The sequence below is a fragment of the Xiphias gladius genome, chromosome 21, assembly GCF_016859285.1.
Source record: "Xiphias gladius isolate SHS-SW01 ecotype Sanya breed wild chromosome 21, ASM1685928v1, whole genome shotgun sequence".
Lineage (NCBI taxonomy): Eukaryota > Metazoa > Chordata > Actinopteri > Istiophoriformes > Xiphiidae > Xiphias > Xiphias gladius.
The window spans coordinates 6,425,793-6,451,737 of NC_053420.1; the positions used below are offsets into that span (position 1 = coordinate 6,425,793).

General features: G+C 40.6%; 2 protein-coding genes across 3 annotated transcripts in view; one reads left to right on the top strand and one right to left on the bottom strand.

The window, feature by feature from the left end:
• Positions 1 to 9,034, bottom strand: part of LOC120807067 (centromere protein P) — a 106,678-nt gene extending 97,644 nt beyond the window's left edge. The window contains exons 1-6 of one of the 2 annotated variants that reach the window (XM_040158718.1): positions 8,811 to 9,034; positions 8,345 to 8,426; positions 7,720 to 7,878; positions 7,354 to 7,508; positions 6,704 to 6,792; positions 2,982 to 3,070 (exon numbers count right to left, since the gene is read on the bottom strand). In XM_040158718.1, coding sequence (XP_040014652.1) covers positions 2,982 to 3,070; positions 6,704 to 6,792; positions 7,354 to 7,508; positions 7,720 to 7,877 — 491 coding nt within the window. In that variant the 5' untranslated portion in view covers position 7,878; positions 8,345 to 8,426; positions 8,811 to 9,034. The remainder of the gene's footprint in view (positions 1 to 2,981; positions 3,071 to 6,703; positions 6,793 to 7,353; positions 7,509 to 7,719; positions 7,879 to 8,344; positions 8,427 to 8,810) is intronic. The other variant, XM_040158717.1, reaches the window with a different exon arrangement.
• Positions 9,035 to 9,385: 351 nt separating this feature from the next.
• nol8 (nucleolar protein 8) lies at positions 9,386 to 25,843 on the top strand. The gene is given in 19 exon segments (XM_040158713.1): positions 9,386 to 9,525; positions 11,013 to 11,160; positions 11,264 to 11,326; positions 11,856 to 11,934; positions 12,081 to 12,237; positions 12,952 to 13,250; positions 14,914 to 15,182; positions 16,028 to 17,586; positions 19,434 to 19,550; positions 19,552 to 19,641; positions 19,749 to 19,874; positions 20,243 to 20,336; positions 21,073 to 21,211; positions 21,323 to 21,403; positions 22,310 to 22,614; positions 22,700 to 22,838; positions 23,520 to 23,587; positions 23,953 to 24,035; positions 24,887 to 25,843. Coding segments are annotated over 18 exon segments (3,849 nt in total). The 5' UTR covers positions 9,386 to 9,525; positions 11,013 to 11,039; the 3' UTR covers positions 24,947 to 25,843.
• The last annotated feature ends 102 nt before the right edge of the window (positions 25,844 to 25,945 follow it).

A 25,945-nucleotide genomic window follows, 5' to 3' on the forward strand; every position in this document is an offset into this window, starting at 1 on the left:
ATACAGCATACTGTATATAAGGAAGCACCTTTTTGTAACCTACCTTTTACAGGTTTGGGATCGGTAGTTCAGGATTTACTCTTATTGTTTTTTTTGTATGAAAGGTAGAGCGTTTGGAGATACAACAAGGTTATGCTATTTGGACATATTGTATTAATTATATGACTTTTTTTAAAAACCTTTTATTCTGTTGTTAATTCAAGCCACCATTAAGCCAATTCATTACGCCATACTTCTCAAGCCTGTTCTTCGTCCACATTGTCGGAATAATGAGACAAAAGTTGTTCAAACTGGAACAACCGCAGTGAAGATTGACTGCCTCTGGTAATTGTAGTTTATATTAATATGGCCCATTGGCTCAGATCGAATAATTGGATAATAACGCCTTACTTGTTTAAAGTTTTCATGTTTGTTGCAGAGTGTTAATCAAATTCTTGATTACAGTCCCTTTTTCTGGTTCCCTTTAGGTTGTTCAAAGAGCATCCAAAGTTAAGTCCAGATGTAAAGTCAAGAACTTTTGTAGAGACACTGACTCATGGTTCCCAGACGATTGTGAAAGTACACAAATACAGAGATCTTTAATGTGAAATACATAACCAAAACTGGACAAAAAATGTGTTAATGTAGGACCCCATTTTCACTGTACAAAGCTTATTGAGAAAAGGGGTTTTTCAGGGCCTTTAAACCAAAAATCTCAGCACAATAACAAGTGTGCCATGTGTAATGCTAAGCAAACACATTTAAGACCCTCAAGGGCTGTGGGAACTGAATAAACCTCTACATGGTACCTCACCTTATCCATTGGTAAACTTATTACCTCCACTAAGGAGGTTATGTTTTCACCTGTGTCTGTTTGTTGGTTTGTTTGTTTATTTGTCAGCAGGATTACGCAAAAAGTACTAAACCGATTTTGGTGGAGGGATGGGGCACATCCCAGGGAAGAACTCGGTGAATTTTGGTGCCGATCCGGTTAAAAGGGCAGATCCAGGATTTTTTCCCCCCCCTTTTCCTTTACTGTGTGAGATAGGGCATTTTTCAACATTTTCGTCAATTTCTCAGGAAATATTGTATGGATCTTGAGGTAAAGAAATAGACATATTTATGGTGTTGAGATCTATGAGTTTGTACAGTTTGGCGCAGATCCAGATAATAATCCAGATCTTGTGAAAGAATGCTGAATCCGAATTACACACAGAGTTGTACTTACTATGTTTATGGCAAATCTTTTTTATGTTATCAGACTACTTCCGTTCTCCTTTTATTTGTCTGTTATAAGAGCTAGAGAGAGAGGTGTAGGATTGTTTGGCCTTGGTGGAGGCATGCGCTCCACTGAGTGCCATTCTAGTTTTGTGTTAATAAATGATAATAAAAGTAGAGCAGATATATTTGTTTGATTTTATGTTATCACAGATATATCAGCATCTGTGTAAACTATGTGTTGGCTGATAAATAACAAGACATGTAAATGCAGAAATGTCAAAGATATGTTTGAGGTCAAAAAATTAATACCAGTTATTTATTATTTAATTAATATTAATGTTGATGATGATTATTTATTTTTATTATTAATTATAATATTATTTAATTAAATTAATCAATGTAATTTTTTTTAAAACACTCAAATATCAATATCAGTTTCAAGAGAGATGCGTGGAAGACACAGCCTGTTTTGATTATATACTGAGTTTTGACATTACAGAACAAATACTTCTTATCATTTTCCCCACATTCAGATTGTGGTTTGAATTTTTCATGAGGAGTGAGAGCTCCGCTGTTTACCCTACTGGAACTGATATGTGTCACAAGCGGATTCATCCTGACTTTATGCGGAAGGCACCAAAGGTCAAGCTTAACATTATACCTGTTCAAAAATTCAGATTAAAGGTGACACAGAGATTCTGTGCTGAAAGATCATCGGTAAGCTCCCGGGTTTGATAACAAATAACATTTTTCCTGCTGTGCAAAAAGCACCTGGTAGGACAGAAGTAGTGACTTAAGCTCCAGACATCACTGAGTAAGCGTCAAAAGACAAGATGCAGCTCAGGTATTTTGAACAGTCACACCAGGAAAATAATGGGGTGTAACAAAATTAATGACGGCTACGCTCCATTTACAGTTAGGTGTGCCAGTAAGCCAGCACACCTGAACAGAAAGCAGCCATTATGAATATAATGATTTAAACCTGTGTTTGACAAGTGAAAACTTCTGCCATGAGAAAGGCTTGTTGTTTGTGAGTAAAGAGCGAACAGTGAGAATGAGTCGAAGTGTGAGTGAGGAGGTTCAGCTGGATGACAGGCGTTTGCAGCTTGACATTTTCTTCTCGTTTAATAAACACTTGAGTTAAACTAAACAGACCGCCTCATCCATGGTCTGTTTCATCAATACTAAATATGTAAAGTTGGACTGGGAAGACAGACAGTGTAAACAAGTTATAAGCTGACCACAGTGATTGGCCATGGGTGTGGAGGTGAAAGAGTAAGAAGGGTTTGAATTTTGTCTTTCAAGCAAATTTTTCACCTGACACACCACTTTTGATGTGTAAAAGTGATTGCAACACTATGAATGTCTGTATGAATGTGCCACAGTCTCCATTTTTAAGTGATGGGGCATCTTGCCCCTCTCTACGATGAACAACTCTTCACTACACTTTCGAATGTTGCCGTTTCAGAACAGCTAACAACTCTGACTCACAATTTCAGAGTCAGAGTTTCAGACAACGGAAACAGTGTCGGTTTGATGCACAGAGTTGCATCTTTTTAATGCTATTCCTTTGATTGATTACTGTTGATTTGAACACAGTATATTCTAATCCTGGGAAAAATCAAAATCCCAATTACCATCACCTAGAGGCTGATCAGTTTGAAAAGGTTTGCTTTTGAAGAAAAGGTTAATTTACAGACACATGTGACAACTCGCAGACAGAAATCCAGGGGCAGGAAGACCAGATCAGCTTAACATCAATCTGCAGTGTGAGTTCTTACCCAGACAGGAAGCTGCTGAAGCTCTGCAGGTCACTGGTGTCCATCACCACGTTCAGATCACTGATTGTTCTCTCAGATCTCTGACCGTCCTGCAGGACAAAAAAACCATCAATTGCTCAGTTAAAAAAACAAACAAACAAAAAACTCACTGTAGCTAGTTTATTCACCAGGAGATCCACTGATATTCGACACACACTGTACTGTATATTTGGCCATCAGCAGATTTAACCTTCCTTGCACAGTGGTTTAAAAGTCTCCAAAGAGGTGAAGTTGTTTGCATAATGTTGTGAGTATTGTTTGTTTATTTGTGTTGTTGCTGCTATGTCTGACAGACAGTGTAGGTCTGTTCTTTCCTTGGCACATCCGCCTGCTCCTGATGATGGTTTTAAAATAAACGGAAAGCTTGAAATGCCTGCCACCATGTCTATGTCCTCCCCTCCTTTGGGAGTCAGACTGAGAACACTTCAAGCTGCTTGAAACGACAGGTCATTTCTGTCATGCTTGGGGCTTCTGACTTTGCTCCATTACATAAGGCAGGTGGTGGAGCTCACTAAATGTGAATGACACAAACAAAAGGTGACCAAAGTAAACTTAACTTTGAATCTCCTCTTGATTTTTCTGAATCATGTAGATATATGTGGGTATATTTTGAAAGTAAAAGAGCTTGATTTCTTTTAATCATTCATCACAAATCTGTTTCACCTATCATTTATCAGTGTGTGAGTATTTATGTTTTAGTATGTGCACTGGCCATCGGGCCAAACCTATGAGCCTTCAGCAAGTTTGACTCTGCCGAAAGACAAGTTTTAAAACTTGGCGTCAGTAGACGTCTCCAAAACTTTTTCTGCCATTTGATTTTGATCGGGGCAAAAGCTGGAGGATGAACGAAGGGCACAGCTGCGATGAAGTTTAATGTTTTATTGAAAAAAAAGCATGTTTTTGAGAATGAGAAGAGTACACCGTAGAGTGAGCAGGAAGAGACAAGAAACCCAGGGCTGCTTATTCATTAGGTGATCGATATCAGTCTCCTGTCTGAGTGCTGGAACTATTTTGTGACGACAACAGTGAAACCACTGACCCAGTACTTCTGTGTAGTGTCTCTAGCTATGGCAAAAATTTTGTCTCTATACAGACACAATGTTACCAAACATGGCAACGTCAGTAACAACAAAATTTCGGGAAGCTGCGCACAGTCACTGCATCGACTACTATTCAACAAGAAATAGTTCCAGCTCAAAACTTGCCATAAAACCAAAAACTGTAGTTTTTACATTTCTGTTTGTCTACAGATTAGACAAAAGAGATACAACGTGTTAATTTATGACCTTTAGAAGTGCTAGTAGATGTATATTTTAAGTTTTGGCAGAGCCAGGCCAGCTGTTTCCCTCTACTTCCAGTCTTTATGCTAACGTAGGCTGACCGTGTCCTATCTCCAGCTTTATCTGTAACACAGACATGAGATTGATTTTCCTTTTCAACATGTAATTCTAAGGAAGAAAGAGAACAAGCATGTTTCCCCAAAATGCTGACATATACTTTTAATATCCATCTCCATGCTAAGAAGAATGGTGCTCCATATTTGGGGAGCCATAAATCAAATCTGTGATTGGTTTCGAATGGGTTACCCCTATAACAAAACATGTCTCAGGTTCCTGGAAGCCCACATTATGTTGCAATACAAAAAGTAAATATTAATCAAACTGGAGTAAAGGGCAGGCAGAGAGTGTTTGTTTACAAAATGACTTTTTCTAAATTACACAACCAAAAAATTAATGTCTTTATCAAACAAGTTAAAACTTAAGAAGTAAAACTACAATTTTAATGGCACTTCATGAGCCAGGCAGGAGGAGGGATTCAATGAAACCAGCTGTTCTGGTGGTTAGTCCAGTTAGAATGAAATCCAGAAGACTGTTGGACCTGCATGAGGGAGTTTTAAAGATCACAGTAATACTGATTCTCCCTACAGTAAAATTACAATTACTGTTGACTTCACATACAGTGTTGGCTGATGTCAAGGGTCAACCATTATTTTTGTTAACTGTGATGGTCCAGAAAGCGCTTCCAACAGGCCGGGAGGTGGAGGCTGGATACTGAAATCCAATACTCTGTCGAAACAAACCAAAATGGGTCCAGAGGACTGACTATGAAAAACTGTCAAATGCTGAAAGTTAGCATTAAATGTCTGATTAGATTCATAATCTTGAAAATCCTATTCTCTGATCAGACAGTTCTTGATTTAAATAATAAGTTTGACAGTTGTTTTAGGAGGATTTTATTGTATTTTATTTAGACAGAGATTGTGTTTAGACAACATCAAACAAATACAGAAAAACATGTTTACACTTCTCAGAGTAAGGTCAGGAATAAATGATTGTTGGTGCTGGTTGACGTTTTAATATTTAGTATTATAGCCACAGATTGCAAAAAATCTCAAAAGGAGAACCAGCCCTGGCTGGAGGAGAGTTTTCACATTATTCTCGTGCATGAACAATGAAAGGTGACATGTAAAATATCAAATTTATAAAGTTCTCTGATCTGAACTTTCACCGACATGTCTTCACCTGATTCCACCTGACATTATTTCCTCTAAGGCAGTTTAGTATAATGTATGATTGAATGACACTTAAGACCTGACAGTGAATTTTCTATTTTCTAAAGTGCTTTGTTCGTCTGACTGCTGCTAAAATCTTTGCACCTGATGCCCCACCAGTGAACCGCTGAGCATGGCCCTCTGTCTCCCTCTGCTGGCTGAACCCAGCACCAGCACCCATTCTGAAAAGGACACAGTCCACAGAAATGTCCCCCTCGGTGTGTTACGTGTTGCCAGAACCATTTTCAAAAGTGTAAATGAAAAGAAGCTGCACCATGAATCTTAGCCAAAGAATCAGACAATAAATTTTGTGTAAGGAAAGGACGAAGGTTTGAATGCTCTGATATCTTTTCATTTACACCCGCAAAGATCTCTTCTGTACAGTTGATGAGTTTAATCTACAGCTTTTATTAATACCCTGGAAAATATTATGATTCTATTGAGAGCGAGGTTTTGGCTGGAGTCCTGTTGGATGGTCTTTGAGCCCACCAGGCCTCTGACATGCAGACCGAGTTGGATCTGAACGTCTATACCAGGTATATCTGGGTAGTGGGCACGATGAGCTGAGCCCAACTGATCCTGGATTTTCCAGGCTGATAATGATAGTGATATTTAAGATTCACTGACTGAAATATACGCTGACACCTAGTATATATCTGTGATAAGCTAATGTTGGCCAATAACATTGAGCTCTAATCATGAGTACACTTGCACAGAAGAGCAGAAAATCATCAGATGCTTTGCTTGGTAGATATTAGGTGGAAATAAGGAGATGGTCACAGACATAAAGTGAGCTGAAAAGGACAAACAGAAATCAAAGGAGGAGATGGATTAACTATTTATCAGTCTGGAAAACACTAAAAACTAGACTACAGTCCTACTGACATTTTCTTGATGGGTAGAGAAGAATGCTTACAAGCAACTTGGAGCTCGATAGCATAAATATGGAAACTCAGCAATTTCATCGTACTCTTATTTTAGCTGAAACATCGTTCTTTGAAAGATTTAGAGAAGCTAGATGTAGGAGGCTCTGTATCAACAGCAGGGATGGTGGCCATGCACAGTGTGGTTTGAAGCCGAGATCGGGTCTCTTCACTACATTATTTAAACAACAACTCGTCCAAAGACTCACCTTGACCTCAGAGAGCTGGAACTCCACCTGGAAGACCAGTTCAGAGCAGTTTCCTGATACACAGAGCTGCTGGACCAGCTTACTGTCACCTAGTAGACACACACATCACACTAGTTTAAGTACATTACTACATCAGGAGGGACCCACTGAAATCTGCCCTGTGGTACTTTCTTGCAAACAAACAGAAGTTATGTTTATATTCAACCCTGATGCCTAACAAATATGTTGAATGATTTTACGTCCTCATAAAATTTTTGTGAAGTTGATTTTTAGGTATTCTCAATCTTGTATTGTTTACATGCAGGAAGTCTTCTTCTTCACTGTGTTTGGGGGGGCACTGCTACATTTCTTGGCATGCTACCGCCACCACTTGTTGCTCAGCGTGAAACCAACAGGATGTGTGCAGGATAAAAACAAAATGGGGGCACACTTATCAAAACATGGCTCCATAGGATTACTAGTGGTCAAAACTCCACAGGATACCTATTTAAAAAAAAAAAAAAAAAAAATCACATTTTTTTTGTTGCAACTAACAGTTATTTTGATTGATCAATTTGCTGGTTCTTACCAGATTCACTGATTAGTAATTTAACCTATAAAATGTCAGAAAGCAGTGAAGGCTGTGGATTCAGTCAGTGCTGTTCTCTTACTGCTTTGCAGAGTCTTTGCAGTGCAGCTGTTAAGACTGATGCCATTCATCTGTGTCTGCCGCTTCAGATCATCCTGCAGTGCCTCCACCTCGTCCTTCAGCCTGGACGCCACCTTCTCCTTCCCTCCTACATGTTTCTGTCCGCACATATATGACCTGTAGAAAGGAATGACAAACTGTCACAACAATGCAGCACTTCCGTTTACCCTTTTCTAGTTATTTACATGCACCACCCAGAGGAAGTCTAAGTTTAAGGTGAAAATCAAAATTTGAAGGTGTAAGATTGTGTGTGGGGAATTGCTACAGGTCAAAAAATTAAAGAGGGTTTGAGAAAGATTCAGAAATAAAGAATAAAAATGAAACTCACAGGGCATCCCGCATTTGTCCTCTGAAGTGGAATGTCATTTCCTTCTGGTTGTCCTGCTGTTGGCGCTGCAACGCTGCAACTTCAGCCCGGAGATGATCGATCTGAGCCTCCAGCACTTTCACCTCTTCGATGTTCTCCTTGCTCATCTTCTCCTCCATCCTGAAAGACAAAAACCAACTGATTCAATAAAAAATAATGTGGAATTCTCAGTGAGTGAAGAGGGCAGCATTAAAAAAAAATTTCAAAACAAACAACATAAACAGGCCAATAAGACAACTGTCACAAAAGGGTATAACTAATATACTTATTTTTACCAAGGTAATTTAACATTTTTGTGGGAAAACCATATCTGACATAAGTTATCGTTTAAAGTACAATAAAAGTTTGTTTTCAAATATATTTACTTTATACTTATACTTTATACTTAAAACAGCTTCCAGTTCCATTTACATCATCATATTCACTTAGACACACTCAACACTCTCTCTTTATTAAGTTGTTAATTTCTACAAAAAAAGTCTAATAGTGCTTTCAAATTCAAAGCACCATCAAACTGATTAATTTGCTGAAATCACTCAAATCTATTACTTTCTTTCATGGCTTCAAGATACCTTTGCTTGTTTACCTTAAATGTACTTATTCTTGTTCTTGAATGTATTTGCCTTCTTTTCTTAGTGGTTTCATTCCTTTCTTTTGTGCAGAGGACACTTGCAACAGAGATGAAGTTTGTGTGTTATTGTCAATGTTATTATTGTTTATCCGTATATTTTGCTCAAATGTCTGTTAATTTCTGTGTTTAAGAATGCCCTTGAAAATCATCTCAAGGGGTTTATTCGTAAATTAAATGTGAAATAATAGATAAATAATACAACGGTAAACTCATGTAGAGGCCACTTTCCATTTAGTTATGGTATGAATGCACTTCGAATCCCCTAAAAGCTTCTCTAACAGTCTACAAGATAAAATAACTATGCTCTAAAATGATTAACGTAGGTTACATTAGTTTTAATCACGGCAGCACTAAAATGTAGCTAGCTAAGGTGACTTTACGATGGGTTAGACTGTCTAAAAACTGTAAAAAGGCAGCTTACCGTATTCGTCTCCGCTATAATGTCGAATTGTTTAAATAAAAGTCACTTTAAACTGTTATATACACATGTGTAAAATGGCGTAATTCCTTTTTCTTTAACAATTTAACGCTTTTAATCACCCGAGCTATACCGGCTACTTCTCCTCTGACAACCAAAACAGTTTGGAGGCTCGCGCCCTCTGGACTCTACCACTTATCATGAATCGAATGGGGGGGTCAACTGTTTCCCTGAAGATTGGTCAGACTGTGCGCCTTCCTGTAGGTGCAAATAACCTACATGTTTATAGATATCTATCGTAAAAGTACATATTATCGCTTTATTATTGATTATAGATATTAAATAAAAAGTTGTCTGATACAAAGACTATGAGAGTCCCCTCTACACAGAATGTTGCATCTAACTACTAAGGTTTGAGCTGGACGAATCATGAGGAAAATAATTATTTCTTCATTGATTAACCGTCATACGTTAACATTTTCAGTAGGTAAATGTGCTGGCAGCCGCTTCTGGCTTTATTTCTGCTTTTTATAATAGCGGGGGGCCGGGGTTTGGTTTGGTTACAGATTTGGGTTTGTTTTGGGGTTTTTTTTTATCTGAACGTCATTAAACCACACCGGAACGTTTCGGTTCTGTGGGAAACAAGTACGGAAGGTAAACTCGACAGGAGCGCAGCCCCGGACAGAGTTAACGGTAACACCGCCTGGATACATGTGAGGTAAACATTTGTTGGGTTTTTTTCTGTCGATACGAAGTAGACCGGTCGTTTAATCGCGGTGACTCTATCAGCTCAGCTGTGAGTGAATTTAATTAGAGACTTGATGGCACCGGGAGTGCGGTCGCGTGAATATGCAGTTTAGCAACAGCTCTGCAGTAAATCTTCCCTCCATGAAGGTACTAGTGTTTAGTTTTAGTTGAAACTGCCTTAGAGAGGTGTTCATTCAACTTTATGGCAGTTATGTGACTAAAGTCAGGAAGCTTTCAAAAATAATGCCATGGATAGTTTATTTAGTATTTGTCGATTAACTTCATACAAAGTGCTGTAAACAGAAAAAAACGAAATCAAATCAATATTTGCTGTGACCAATATTTGCCTTTAAAACTGCACCAGTTCTCCTTGGTACACTTGCACACGGTTTTTCAGATAGGTAGTTCCAAACATTGTGGAGAGCCTGCCACAGGTCTTCTGTGGATTTAGTCTGTCTCAGTGTCTCCTGTCTCTCCATGTGATCCCAGACTGACTCCATGGTGTTGAGATCAGGTCTCTGTGGGGGGCCAGACATTCTGTTTCAGGACTCCTTGTTCTTCTTCTCTCTGAATATGGTTCTATATGACTCTGGCTGTGTGTTTGGGCTCTTTGTCCTGCTGCTGAATGAATCTGGGACCGATCAGACGCCTCCATGATAGTGTTGTGTGATGGAGAAGAAACTAAAGCACGTGAAACGTTTCACAGTACTGAACCTCTCAGTAAAATGCAATACAGGTTATCATCAGCACAAACTATAGCCTCCAAAATGACCATAAAGTTGTAACAGCACTTAAAATATAATGTAATGAGTGCAGGTCTCTTCTCGCAGACAAATAGGGCCGACCTACCGTTAAAGCTGTCACCAGTTAAACTCAGAGCACTGTGATACAAAACATCTAGTGACTGAAGCGTACATGGTGGAGCATATAAATATTATCACCGTAATTCCAGTGCCGATAAGACGGTCGACTTTGTTGCCTAACTGAAGAGAGGAACTGTTTTTGTGTCTGTACAGGACATTTGTTTGTAGAATAGTTATAATAATAATGTACCTGCACACCAAGGTATTCGTTTGTACACGATAAATGTTTTAATGTTTGTAAATATGTAAAATACACAAGGTGATGACCCTTGTCCATCTGCAAATTTACATCTTTAGTCCAAATAGCTAAAATTATTCAGGTTTCACTGTCATGAAATGGAGAGAAGCTGCAAATCCTCAGATCTGAGACCAAGGGAAGAAATTAAATTTTTATTAAAATTGCGATGATAAATTTCAGCTTAACAACTTATCACTGATTAATCAAACCTATTTGGAACTGCTAAGGTGCAAGTACTCACATTGAAACCTTATGGCTCATCAAAGTTAGCTGCCTTGGATGGATGGATGGATGGATGGATGGATGGATGGATGGATGGGCATAGATGGCTGACACTGGTGTTTGCTCTCCCTGCAGTGACGTTGTTGTCGTGGATGCGGAGCGATGCGGCGGCTGTACATCGGCGGGTTGAGCCACTCGGTCACCCAGAAGGATCTGAAGGATCGATTCGGAAAGTTTGGAGACGTGCAGGATGTGGAGCTCCGGACCCGGAGGGATGAGGAGGGTGAGGAATCCAATGCACACACTGACACCCTGACAGCCATGATGATAACAATAACAGGATTTCATTTCTTAAATTTTATTTAATTCTGTTTATTTTTTTGCAGGTGTTCCTTACAAGACCTTCGGCTACATTAACATCGACATTTCAGATGCTGACCTGAAGAAGTGTGAGTGAACCGAGCTGCTGCGTCAACTCAACTGCTCTGTGTGCCCTCAAGTCTTATTTTAGTTAAACCAGGAGAAAATATTCTCGGTGTGGGGAGATAACACGCTTCATAGATCAGTCTCCCTTGTTTCTCGTGAGCGTCAGTATCTTGAAACAAGACAGACTCAAGCAAATCACTGCAAAACTGTGGTTCTGCAAAAGAATTCAACTAAATGATTTGTGTTGGAAACAGCTGAAATATTCTTTTATTTTAGACTTTTGAGACTGTAAGAAGAAAATATGATTTTAAGGTTATGGAATAGACAAAATGTATTGTCAAGAGTTTCAGTCCGAAACATGTTTGTTTTGTTTCCAAGTTTGGAATTAGCGGTGTCCAACCTCAGACCAGGTTCATGGGGGTTGATGCTGTTGAAACTTTTGTTTGCGTATCCCTCACTCTTAGCCGTAGCTCGTGTTTGCTGTCTGACATCTAAATAACATCAGAGGTCATGTTGGGTCACCAGTATGAGATCAGTGTGTCTCCTCTTCAGGTCTGACGGTGCTGAACAAATCCAGATGGAAAGGGGGAACTCTGCAGATTGAAGCAGCCAAGGAGAGTTTCTTGCACAGGTAAAGCCATGTTCACCTCCCCTCTAAAGTCTTTGGACTCGACTAAGAGGCAAGAGATAAGCTGCTATAATTAACTATCATAAAATATTGATAAAAGATTGTTCCTGATTTGCATGTGTAGTGAGATTGTGGTATGTGTGTCTTAGACTGGCTCAGGAGCGGCAGGAAGCGGTGGAGCAGCGCCTCCAGCCGCCTGCCGCTGAGGACAAGAGACAGAAGCTGCTGGACTCCCTGAGCAAAGCCGGCGTGGACAACTTCACCATGAAGGCCGCGGTGCCGGGGACCGAAGTACCAGGACACAAGGTCAGGTCATCTACTGCTTCCTGTTTCCCTCAGAAAGGCTCTGTGACTATAGATGCTGCCAGAATAGAGACACTATATATTATTACTGAATATACACTTTACGATGATATTCAGTAATGTGCATTTGTCCATGTCAAATGGTTATTGTAGTAAGGTGTAGAATTGTCCCTGAACATTAAACAGAATTAACTGTATATTGAATAAGAATATATGAATTTACACTATGAAAACACATAAAATTAGAGGAATTACAAACCGATAGTTACGTAACATAAGGTATGTGATGAATAAAAAAAAAATAATAAAAATAATTACAGGTATAATACAGTAACATACAGTCTGTTCTTGTTATATGAGAAAGTGAGGTGGGTCTTCACTGCCAGAGGAGTGATGGACATTACCTTGGTTTGGTGTGGACGTAGGATCCAGAAGAGTCCGAGCAAGACTGCATTTTTTAGCGTCAATACCAGTATCAGTATTTGAAATTTGGAAAATCCACGAGTCCTTGTTTTAAATCTTCAATTGTTTATTCGTTCTATGCTTCAACTTCAGAAACACTGACTGTGACACTACACACATGTAAATGAAAATACTACTTATTAGCCTGAAGGGGGCCCACTAGTGTCTGTTTAATGCTCTTCATGCGACGCACGGCATCGTGTGTGAGGGTGGAGCTGTTGACTGTTGACTGTCTTCTGGGTGCTCTGGTTTCAGGACTGGGTGGTGAGTAAATTCGGACGAGTTCTCCCCGTCCTGCAGCTCAGGTGTCAGAAAGGCAACAGAGCTCGAACCCTGAAGTACGACCCGTCCAAATACAGCCACAACATCCGCAGGCTGGACCGAGCCGCCGCAGACCAGCCCACGCCTGTCACCCAGCTCACCTGGGAGGTACTGGGAGGGGATGATGACATCAGCAAAAGGAGGCGGGGCGAGTTCCCTTCATACGAGCCACCAAGACCCAAGAAGAGTCGGACAGACATGGTCAAGTCCCATAACGGTGTAGGCAGAAGCAGGTAACGATGTGATTTTTTTTTTTTTTTTTTTTTTTTCTGCTGCTTGAAGTCTGACCTAAAAGTTCCGCTGGTTTCTCTGATTTCCAAAAGATTCCGTTTGTTAGTGTGATTCCAAAAGCCTCCTGCTGGTCTGGGTTTCCAGGAAGTCCCTGGGGGTTTGTGGGATTCCGTTTTTTTTCCGTGGATTCTCAAAGGTTTCCTCTAGTTTCCAAAATTCCCAGTAGTATCTAGAATTCTCAGCAGTGTGTGCTGGTTCCTGGGATTCACAATAGTTTCGACTGATTCCCAAATGTTTTCTACTGGTTTCTTAGATATATTATTTTTAAACGTTCTTCTGGATTTCCTTCTTGTCTTTTGACTCCCCAGAGTTTTTCAGAAATCCCTGCTGGTGTCTAGGATTCCATGTTTTGAGGGTTTTTGGAGGTTTCCAAATGTTTTTACTGATTCCTTACATCCCCGAAATTTCTTATTGGTTTCTAGGATTAAATAGATCCTTGGGAAATATACCTAAAACCAATGACCCTATTTAAATTGGGCCTAAGGATAATTATACCTGATCCAAAATGCGTTTGACCTGAAAAGACCCAAATAGACCCTAACGGAGGCAGCAGCTTCAATCAACAAGCAGCCACAATTGAAAATATCAGCAATATCACTTAATAATAAAAATGCTCTACGAAAAAAACGGAAAGTCAAACAACTATTTGTAAAATAGTTTGTTTTAAATGCTTCAAAGGCTAATGTATAGAAATATCTGAAAGTCCTTTTTTCACCTTCAGCAGCAATAAAAAGTTCTGTAGGCAACTCGGCGATAGATCCTTTTCTAACCAATTTAATATTTGTTAATGAAATTTAAGAAAATAGTTATCAGTTAATTGCATATTTTTAAAGAGGCTACTGGTTTCCTCAAATGTCTTCTCTCGCGGTGATTATGACGAACCACAGGATCAGGGCTGAGGCTGAGTATGCTCAAACCTATTCAGATCAGATTAGACATTATACTGAGAACCATGGGAACCCGTGAAGACCTCTACTCTACTGGTTCTACTGGGTTTCCCCAAATATGCTTAATGGTTTTTGGAAATCTCGTAAGGCGTTAAAGATCTTGTGGATTCCCAAAACTTGCTGCTGGTTTTAGCTTGCCAAAAGGTCCAATTTACTTCTGGGATTCTCAGTCTCTACTGGTTTGTTGAATTCACCAATGCCCGCACTAATTTCTTTGACGTTTTATGTCAATTCTATAATTCTCACCATTAGAAACATAACATTTGATACAAGAACTAATGAATTTCTTTGGATCAAAGCTTTTCTTTGGTTTTTGATTTATCGTCTTTAAATACGTTTCGTGTCCAGCGTCACAGGTTCGGTACTATGCATATTTAAGGCAATATATGGGGAAAAATATAGCATAATTAAATTAAATTAAATTAAGAATTTGTTGACTATTACATAATGATTTTAGGTCAGCTTAATTTACTATCTACTTTGTTGGTATTTATAGTTTGAAATGGCTTTAAATGTAGTGAAGAACAAATTATGAATATTTTTATCTTAAAAAAATCGAAGGATTATTATAAATAGTGATATGATCCCACTTCTCAGATCTAGACAATTTGTTATTCTGCTCCCATCAGCCTGTGTCCTCCTCGTTGTTTCCTCTCAGATCTGAGCAGACTGTTCACCCTGTCCGTCACACTGAGGCTCATCGGCTCACCAACAGATTGGAACTGCCAGCCAGCCACAGGCTGGGTCAGAGGAAGTGGGCACCTCTGACTGACAGTGATGCTGATTCGGACGAAGAAATCCGCAGGCTGGTGGCGGCTCAGAGCACCTCCCACGGTGCACTGTGGCAGGAAGTGGAGGAGGATAACCTGGAAGTGGTAGGACTCGACTACTTGGTCAAGTCGGGACGTTCCCGTCAGCAGCAGAAAGGTAACCGATGTTTGTTGATCAGGAATTCCACTTGTTTTTAGACTCAGTATTTGTCTAATCAGTGTTTCTCCTAAAGAGGAGCTATGTGTTACCAATTGTGGGAGGATGTACGGGTTTCACCAGCAGGATTTCTTCAGTAAAAACTAGTTCAGTGAAAATTGTTCTGTTTGTTCTGTGGAGGAACGACCTCTTCACACATGCGGATTCAAAGTAGCCGCCCCTCTCCTGTCTCTCAAAAAGCCTGAAGCTTGGGTGAAAATGTTTTTTTGTGTAATTTGATCTGTCGTTAATTTAAAACAATCTGAACCTTTCAAATAACTATAATAATTAGTAAGTTTTCTGCTGGTTTCTGGTAAACTGGACATTGCTAAACCTGTCTTGTTGCTTGCGTTTCGCAATGCGCCATGGACTCGGCCGTGAAGCAGTGTCTGGCAGTTTAGCTGCTTCCTTGTGTGTCTGCAATGAAGCTAGTGAGTAAAATGTAACCCAAAAAAAATCTGATAACGATGTATATCGGCCGATTAGACAAACATTTTTGATAAAGATCCATTAAATTTGGTTGTTACGGAATACTGACCATGATATGTATTACGTGGGACGTTTCACAGTGTGAAAAAATAAACTCGTCAGCGCTCTCTGGTGGACAAGCAATTTAGTGGTGACACTGTTTCCAAATGGCCTCCAACATTTCTTGTTACTTATCACCGGCTGGTGTATCAGTCTGGTTGTAATCATAACCAAAAAGAAATATGTGTGAAAGAATGAAAATAATATAATATAATGGAATAAGAAAACAAACTTTTTCTTAAAGATATCAAACGGAATGTTTTTCTTTGCAATTTCAGGTAGGCCAGATGACGAAGACGAGGATGACTATGATTCAGCTGACACAGATGAACTCTTTGCCTCCAGGAAACCTCCTCCTCCTCCATCGCAGGAGAAACGGACTCTGCCCAACGCAGATCACCCCTCAGGCAACAACACAGACAGGGAGAGAAAGATGAAAAGGAAAAGTAAAGCTGGATTAGAAGAGGAGGAGGACGACGACGATTCAGCAGATGCTGAAGAACGCCTCAGTTCCAGGAAGCCTTCCTGCGCAGAGCAGAGAAGGGATTCTGGAAAACAGAGTTCTCAGAAACAAAGCAGCTCTGAGAACCAGAGTAAGAAGATGGCAGTCCTCCCTGTTGTAAAACCCCCTTTCTCAGAATCAGATAGTGATGAGGATGATGGAGATGAAGATGACGGGGAGTTAGAATCAGCTGATTCCTGTTCAGATTCTGATTATGAAGCCATGTTTGCTAATGTCCCCTGTCTGGAGATCTCCCTGGCTGATCTACAGAGGCTAGCTGAAGAATCCCAGGAGACGTCTGAAACTACAGCTCCCAGAATCCTCAGCGCCGGCACCAGACAAGAAACTAACCTAATATCTGGCCCTGCGGAAGGACCCGCTCCCAAGAAAGGCACCATGCCAGAAGAGATCCTGGCCGCCATCATGGAGGAGGACAGCAGTGACGACGAAAAGAAGAAGACAAAGAAGAAGAGAAAAGGCCTCGTGTCAACACCGCTGCCTGCCTTCCACGGGACGAAAACAATGGACGAGGGATCAGAAACAAATGAGGAGGCGGAGGAGTATGTAAGAGGGAGTGCTGTCAAAAAACAGAAGCTGGACTCTGAAGCTCCTCAAGTGGACCAAGAAACAGCCGACAGCAAAACCAGCAGGACTCTGAGTAAACAGAAACACACAGAAACAGAGAAGACGATGTCAGAAAGCAGTGAGCAGGAAGATGAAGAGGAGGAAGATGAAGAGGAGGAGGAAGATGAAGAGGAGGATGAGGAAGATGAAGAGGAGGATGAGGAAGATGAAGAGGAGGAGGAAGATGAAGATGAAGAGGAGAAGGAGATTGAGAAAAAGAGGGAGATGGTGAAGAACATGGCTGCTACAAAGGTTTTTGACATGGTTTCAAATAAAGCTCCTGTAAACACTGAGAAAGCTGAGACTAGTTCCTCCTCCATCAGTGGTTGTGGTGGTGGTGGTGGTGATGATGAGGTGGAGAAAGTTGAGAAGATGATGAAGGCCAGTCAGACTGTTCTTACAGCTAAGGCTGCAGCAAAGGCTTTACCTTCATCCTCCAGCTCCTCCACTGAGGAAGATGAGGACGAGCAAGAGGTTATCTCTGCTGAAGCTATTGGGAAAACCGCCCCTGCTCCTCACAGTGAGTCCTCCTCCAGCGAGGAGGAGGAGGAGGAGGAAGAAGAGCAGGCTCCTTCCCGGGTGACTTTAGGACCTGAGGAGGAAGAGGAGCGGCAGAGGAAGGCCAACATGAGGAGGCTAGCGGCCATCCAACAGAGACTGAAAGAGGCTGAAGAACACAAGAGGCTCATCCAGGGAGCTCTAACCAACCTGGTGGGTGTAATGTGTGTGTGCGTGTTTGTATGCACGTGTGTGCGTGTGTGTGTGCGCGCGTGTGTGTTTTTAGCCTTTGTGAGGACCAGATTAGACCTTTGAGTGTTCGGAAAGTCCAGTCTTCTCTTTCATTTGGTGTAAGGGGTTAAGGTCAGAACTGGTTTTAGTTAAGTTTTGGGAATAATTTTAGACTTGTTCATTAATGTTGATTGTTGGATTAGACTAAGCTTAATAATGATAAATTAATTAATTGATGAATTTAAAAAAAGATATTCTAAACAAATTAATTGAACTGAGGTCATTTTTACCTTGGAAACAGATAAATTTGGTTTAAAGATGAGAAAACAGAGTAATTCAATTTGCAGTGAAATGATGCATTATAAACTTCTTTGGCCAGTCAGGGGCAAAGGGAACAAGCTTTACATTGACTAGTGCAGTGCCTGTTCAAAACGTCCTTGTAATCTCACTAATCGTTTAATATTATATTAAATAATCATTCAAACATCATCTCATTTCCACAATACTGATGTGTTATGATATTATTAATAATAATAATACACCTTATTTGTCCGATACCTGATCAAAAAAATACAGGACCACAAATTCAAAAGGACTCCTGTGACAAATACAATCATTTGCCAATTTATTAGGTACACCTAGATAAAACTAATGCAGTATAATACAACAGTCCTGCCATGAATCCTCCCTTTTATGAGGATTATAATGTTCAGTTTTTATTGAATCTGTTTGAAAGAGGGGTTGATTTTATTTGAATGGTCATTTTGGAGGCTGTAATTTGTGGTGCTGTTGAACTGTACTGGGTTATACTGAGAGGTGTTTTCCTAATTTTTTGTCCATCCCATTTATAACCATCCAATCCCATTTTTAACTTATTCCATTAAGTTTGACAGAATATTAAAAGCACAGTTTTGTCTAGGTGTATCTAATAAGCTGGTAAGCGGGTTTAGATTAATTTGATAACTGTGTGACCCTTTCCCTGAACTGGAGAATCGGTGTCTTTTCACTGAAGAACTTGACTTAAAAATTAAAATCTGTATGTCATGGATTTATTTCATCGCTGGAGTAATATGCAGTTAAGAAAGTCAGTGGCGAAAGTATTTTTGCATCAGCAAGGAAAATATTTGAAACGCATTGAAGACCGTAACAAGAGTCTGTGATGATGGTTTATGCCATTTTTTTCACTCCTACGTGGTCATTAAAGGAAACAGTAAATATACAACGTAATATACAACGGCCGAACAACAACGTTTGATGACGCATGGTGTAAAGTCACGTTACCATATCAGCAGCGGCGCATAAATGACTTGTTCCTCCTGTTAATAATCCTTATATATCATGCTTGGGCCAGGATGAAAAGTAAACGAAACCGTGCTGTCTTGCTGTCGCTGCGTTTAAACGAAGCACCCCGGGATGCTTTCGCTTCAAGTGGCTGCGCATATCAGTTGTATTGCTGTGATAAGTCGTTTCTAATTTGCAGAGCTGGGGCCTCTGTCTACAATAGTCCCACACTTTAGACGATCCTGTACGAGGTTTTGTAGCTGCAGCTTGTTTTCCGGGGAATCCACGCTTTGATCGGGCAAAGCCGTCTACGACCCGCCGTTGTCCCAGTATGTGACGTCGGTTACGTGTATGCGTCGCCCCAGCCCTAACTGACTGTCCTTTAATGTTTCTCTTTTTATGTTTCTTGAGAACCACTAATCCTCCATTTATAGTTAGTTATGGGGAAGTTGTTAGCAGTCAATTGCATATTTACACATCTTCAGATACGGAGCAACATTAGCATTCGTTTGGAGTTGTGTCTAACACCCAGCATTAATCTCCATTAGGATGCCCCGACGCCACGATCAGGGAAACACATCGTCTTTGGCTCTGATGATGATGAGGAGGAGGAGGACGGTGGTGATGAAGATAAGCAGCAGACAACCTCACCGGTCACGACATCAAAAGAAGACCCTGTTCCAGGACAGCCAATCAGAGGACGAGGCCACGGGTGATGAGGCACCAGCCAATGAGAACGACACAGTAAAAGAGAAGGTGCGTGAGGTGTTACTGATCTGAGAGAGACCCAGGTCAGGCAACCTCATAGTTTTCTCTTTCTCATAGATGAATCAGCTGCGGTTTAACCATGTGTGTGTCTACAGGTGTGTCTGAAAGTGTCGGGCCCTCAGCTGTTTGGCGGCAGTGAGAATGAGGTGGATGGCGATGAAGAGGAGGATGACGGCAGGTTTGACATCAGGCCTCAGTTTGAAGGTCGGGCAGGTCAGAAGGTGAGAAAACCAAGTCACAGGGTGCTGCACCGAACGCTCCCTTATCAGTTTTCTTCATGTTCCTTTATAATTTTACATCCACAGTGTCCTCCGTTTATAGTCTGGACACATCATCTCCCAAGGAGAGCAGACAGTGGTCTAATATTCTGTTGAACTGAAATGGCTTGACCTTTAAGACAAAGCTTCAGGCGATAGAAAAGTCAGAGAATCACCAAAGTCAGAGGATCAAAAAGAGATAAATCGTCAGGGGACTCTACATGTCTGCACCAGATTTCAAGGCAATCCAAACCTTGTGTTAGGATATCGTGACAGTATGAGTGGACGCCTGCCGCTGATGTTGGTTGGTTGGTCGTTTGTGTGTTGTCCAGCTGATGGAGCTGCAGTCTCGCTTCGGGACAGACGAGCGTTTCCGGATGGACTCTCGCTTCCTGGAGGAGGACAACAGCAAAGACGAAGAGTCAGGTGAGGTTGTGGGTGCGCTGCAGTCATGGTCTGTAGAACCGTCAAAACTGTTTCCTTGTCAACAGCGCAGAGGTCCGGTTTGTTGATGGGTTGACGGTGCAAACTGTAGGACAATTTAGTCCAGTAATCGTTGCCTTTTTTTCTTTTTATTTATTTATTCCCATTACTGGAAACATTAGCTAACATCACTGACAGAGACATGTTTGTACTGAAATGTGAGATGCTGGTGATTAGTGCAACAGGTTAAATGGCTACGTGGACTCTTGAAGAGATCGTTTAGGCTGGTGGAAAATACTGTTCAGGACATACAATGTGTGTTTTCACAGATATACGCAGGTATAAGATTTTGCACTACAACAGTAATTATCTTATTTGTTTCACATTATCGCTTAGTTGTCAATCACTGATAACAGTTGTATTACATTTATCGTAGTTTTTGTTTTCAGAAGTTATGTTTATTTCTTATTCACATTGTTTTCAAAAAAAAGGTTGTCCGCACCTGTTTTTCTTTTTATAGTTCTTGATGAGAAAATGGAGTTTGTCGTGAATGTGGCACTAGAGGAAAGGCACTGGGGTTGTTAAAATTTATATTGGATATGAATAGTCCTGTAGATGTGGGAACATCTGTCATCTGTGATTAAAATGTCTCCAGCTCGTCTGAAAATACACATTTATCATGGATGGAGAAGGAGAATGTTATGTAGTCAAAAACATAAATTATATGTTGGTGATTCAGAGAGGAAGAGGAGCGTGACGGAGGAAGATAAGGCTCTGGAGGAGGAGAGGAAAAAGAGCCTGTCCATCCTGCAGAGCGTCCTCGGCAGCAGCCAACAAACCTGCAGCAGCCAGACTGCCGGCAAAGCCAAGACCTTCAGGTCAGTCACACGCAGACGCACAAGGTCTGGACCACGGCCACTTCTGAACTGGAACTTTGTATTTCAACAGATAATTAATTAATCAATTAATCAAAATGTGTGTTTGTGCAGAGACATCTCAGCCCTGCACTATGACCCCAGCAGAGAGGAACATGCTGCGTTTGAGACCAAAACAGATGAAGCCAAGGAGAGGTACGAACACGAAAACTATGAATGCACCCATCTGTTGGATCGATATCAGCCCCGATACTGTCCTCATTAACCAGCTAGGATATGGGCCAGACTGACCGATCCACCAACATTAGTGCATTCTTCCTTAAAATGTCTGTGGCCCTCAGCTCCAAGCCAACTGGTTACTACTGAAAATGTAAAACTTGAAAATATACAAATATACTGTATAGTTTCATCTTTTAAAAAGCTCAGTCATTTCCTTTAAAAGCAGGGCACTGCAGTTTTAGTAAATGTTGCTCAAACAGAAAAAAAAAAAGTGGATTTGTTGGGGCTGATTTTCATCAGAGGATAAATCCACATTTGGTACTAGAGTAATGTAGGTGCCAGGTTTGGAATTTAAAAAAGATGATAGTTCGGGTAATTCTTTTGCGTCACTTTTTTTTTTCACTGACAACTGTATTGGATTGCGATGCTTAATCTCTGCAGTAATCTCTGAATACTTAAATGCAAGGTTTCATTTATGGATTTGTAATACATTTGGGAAAAAAATCAAAAATTTTTATTTTTATTTTTTGTCATATAGGGGTACTGTATGAAGAACTGTGAAGTCAGTTTATTCCATTTGAAATTAAATCTATATTAAAATGAAGTGTCAAAAAAAGTAGCGGTGTCTGAATACAAGCCGCTGTGTTTAGAGAACAGGATGGGACCCAGTATTGAGCCTTGTGGCACACCACATATTAATGGGGCTGATGACTAAACGTCAAAACGGTAATATACCAATGTGTTGTTGTAGGGCATGTCGTATTAGAAACAGTTCAATTTAAAATCGTCACACAGAAAACCACTAAAGTACCCATTCAATTAAAATGTACTCTAACTGCATCAAATCCAGTAAGACTCTCATGCGATCTATTGTCTTCACAGCAAGTCTGCCAGGAGGAAGAAGAGGGAGGAGGCTCAGAAGCTTCCGGAGGTTTCTAAAGAGATTTATTACGACGTGTCTGGCAACCTGAAGGCCGTGTTTGGTTTGACCAAGGACGATGTCGATAAAGGAGAAGAGAGGACGAGTTGGGACCAAGAGGAGGAAGAGGAGGGAGGAGGGAAAGATGAAGAGCCGACCTCGCTGTCATCTCTCGTCTCGGCTGCTCCCAGTGCGGAGAAAGAGGAGCTGTCTGGATTTAAATTCTCCTTCTTTGGAGATGACACAGAAACAGAAAGTAGAGAGACAGGTAGGTCAAATCTCAAATGTTCATCTCATGGGAAATGTTTGTTTTCCCATTTTTTTGTAACCCCTCAGTCGTTCTCTGCCAGCAGAGTACAAGGTGGAGAGCATCCAGCATTCAAAGGTTTCATGGCAACAAGACCCACGTTTCCATGACAGTAGCTCAGAGGAGGAAGAGGAAGAGCAGGAGGAAGATGATGAGCAAAGCAGCACCACCGCTAAAACCCCAGAGTGAGTAAAATCAAAATTAAGACCTGTCGCTTGCCCCACATGTGTGTTTTTGTGTGAAAGCCTCAGTTTACTTTACTTAGTGTTGCCTGAGCGCGTCTAAACTCCAACAGTTTCTACTGGGGCTTTAACTAAAGACATTATTGATTTGTCTACTGATTATTTTTAATCAATAAACTAATACAGAAAGTCCATTACAATTTCCCAGAGTTCACTGCGGCATCTTCAGATTCCTTGTTTTTATCCAAAAATCAGTCCAAAAGCCAAATATATTCATGAAAAATGACTGAAACAACCATCAGTTATCAAAATACTTACAGCCAATGAATTTTTCGTTGATAGGCGATTAGATCAGTTAAATAGTTATTTTAGGATGAGACGTGATGGATCATCAAGCTTTCTCTCCTTGGAGGCATTCATCATGTTGCACTCAGTTGTTCACACAAAAGGGACACTAAGATAAGTTTGTGTGAAGGATGGAAAAGGTTCAAACGTCACCTGCCTTCACGCCTCCACACACCTGGCTAACTACTGCATAAAGTGGGCGTGACGGTCAAAGTTACCAAAACTTACCTGTCGACCTGTGACTTCCTTGATCCGGAGCAGAAGGTGATTCTGAAATCATTTCGGTTCAAATCCAGTGTCATCTGAATGTGTTTGTATGTTTTGTGTAACTGTTCACAGAGAGGAGACTCCTTCAAAGGCCGACCTCTTCTTCTTCTTCCTCCACCCTGAAGACAGCAGATTGACGGGTAGGATGGAGATTCCAAAAAAAGATGGATTATTATTCCTCTCATAGCCCCATCAGTGACCTCAGCACTCTGTGCATGACTCTGTGATTTGATCACGTAGCGTTCCTTAAGCGAACCTTAAAGATCTTCAAATATATTTTCATGATCCCACTGGTGCTGTTAAAGTGTTTGTCTCAGGGGAAACCAACACTTCCCTAAAATGTTGTACAGTTTCTTTAAAGTTGATGTGGATTTTTTGTGTGTGTGTGTGTGTGTGTGTGTGTGTGTGTGTGTGTGTGTGTGTGTGTGTGTGTGTGTGTGTGTGTGTGTGTGTGTGTGTGCGTGTGTGTGTGTGTGTGATCTCAACCCTCTCTTTCCTCCATCAGAGGGTCCCAGGTCGTTCTGTCGTTCCTCTCAGCTGGAGGAGCAGAGGGAGCAGTGGGAGGAAAGGAGGAGCGCACTCAGACAGGTACACGTCTGTTTACATGAAGAAACATGTTTACCAGGCGAACATCCTCATACATTATTAAAATATGTCTGAGTGACTATGGTAAGAAGTTGTTGTTTTTGTTTTAAAACATTTGACAGGTACAAGGCAATGTCATGTTTGCCCCCAGTCACTACTACAGTGTTGATCAGTGTTAGGTATTTGGGGCAAATATACACTCTCCATATCTCCATTGACCCTGCTTCTGAATTTGTGAAGGGGCCATGTTTAAGCTGAACTGGGGTGTTCAGTTGCTCTTTGATTACTAAACCAGATGACAATATTACACAGTATTAAAATACTGTAAATGAGTAAAAAAAAATTTTTTCGTTTATAGTGCATTTTTTAAATCCACTGTGTGCATGATGTGGAAATTAATTTTCTTTGGCCTCGTCTGTTGGTAGCATCGATAAAGACGCTATGGCTTTACGCAGCATGAGCCTGTGAGCCTCGGCTTAGGGCAAAGAAAACATCAAAATGCAGGCAGGGGTGTGGATAAGTCACACAATCAAAGGAGGAGAGAGACGGGGAGAGTGGGAACTGAAGGATTCTGTCTTTGTAAACTAAGTGGAAATGCTTTTAGCCTCCAAGGGCTACAGAGTCCACATTTAGAGCTTTTTGCACACATTCACAAATCTGGGTACACGTTGGGTTAGATAAGCAGTTTCTTAACTTTCCTCACATATTTGCAAGTAACATAGCTACAATATTGGGACCACACTTCTACAAACCATTTTTTTCAATCATTATTATTGTAGATTAAACTTAATATTGACCCCTTAAATGGGCATGATTTAGTAAAGATATTTCTACTTTACTGTCTGTTTCTGCAGGAGTACCGCAAGAAACACAAGGACGCCCGCAGGAAGCTCAAGTCCTCCCTGAAGAGCTGAGGACTACGGGACATGGAGTCTGTGCTTCAGTTTGCACACCCTGATCTGGGCTTTACAATTAGGGGCTGTAAGATTCTTTTCTCCGTCTTGGTGCTGTTTTGTGCCGCGGACTGATTTTAACAGTCAGCACAAGGGAGACCAGACGGCGGCTGAAGACACACACTTAAAGCGAAAGTTTGAAATCATCAGAATACCAGATTTATTTTTTTATTTTAGTAAATCCTGAAAGATATTTTGTGGTTGGAGACTGCCTATCGAAACAGCCGCACAAGTTTTTGTCGTTAGTTGCCAAGGAAACAGTGCCGCAAATGAACTGAAGGACAGTCAGCAGCAGCAGGCAGTCACAGCCACGGAGGACCAAAGCTGTTAGGAAGTACATGAATAAACAAAAAGGTGAAATGAATAGGGAAATAAGTCCATTAATAATAAAATTAAATAATAAAAACAGAAATAAATGTAACAGGTGTAACAACTTATTTCTGCATTGTTTTATCTTGTATCGTGCCTCAGGAATCAGGATGGAAAAGTTTTCTTGATCAGTACTCATTTATTTCTCTCTTTATTTGGCCATTTTATTCATTCTTTCTTTAATAAGTCAGTTTTGGTCCTCCATACGTCACATCATACTTCTGGGCTGGAGATGAAGCGATGTCATCAGACTGTAGTGATCTGATGACGACTCCTCTCATTGTGGACTTTGTTTTTTGCCTCATGACAGATGGTTTGATGAGAAGCTTCAGTGTCACTTTGTGCTGTAAAATAAAGTGACGTGAGATTTTGTTTATGTGAATATGAAGAAGCTTCCAGTCTGAGGGGAATACACTCAGTGTCCAGATCATTAGGTCCACCTAGTAGAAACTGATACAGTCTAAATACAATAAATTCTACCTTCGTGAAGTTTATAGTGTCGAGTTTTTTTTAGAGAGGTGTTGATTCAACTTTATGTTCATTTTGGAGGCTACAGTTTGTGCTCCTGTTGAATTGTATTGTTTTATAATG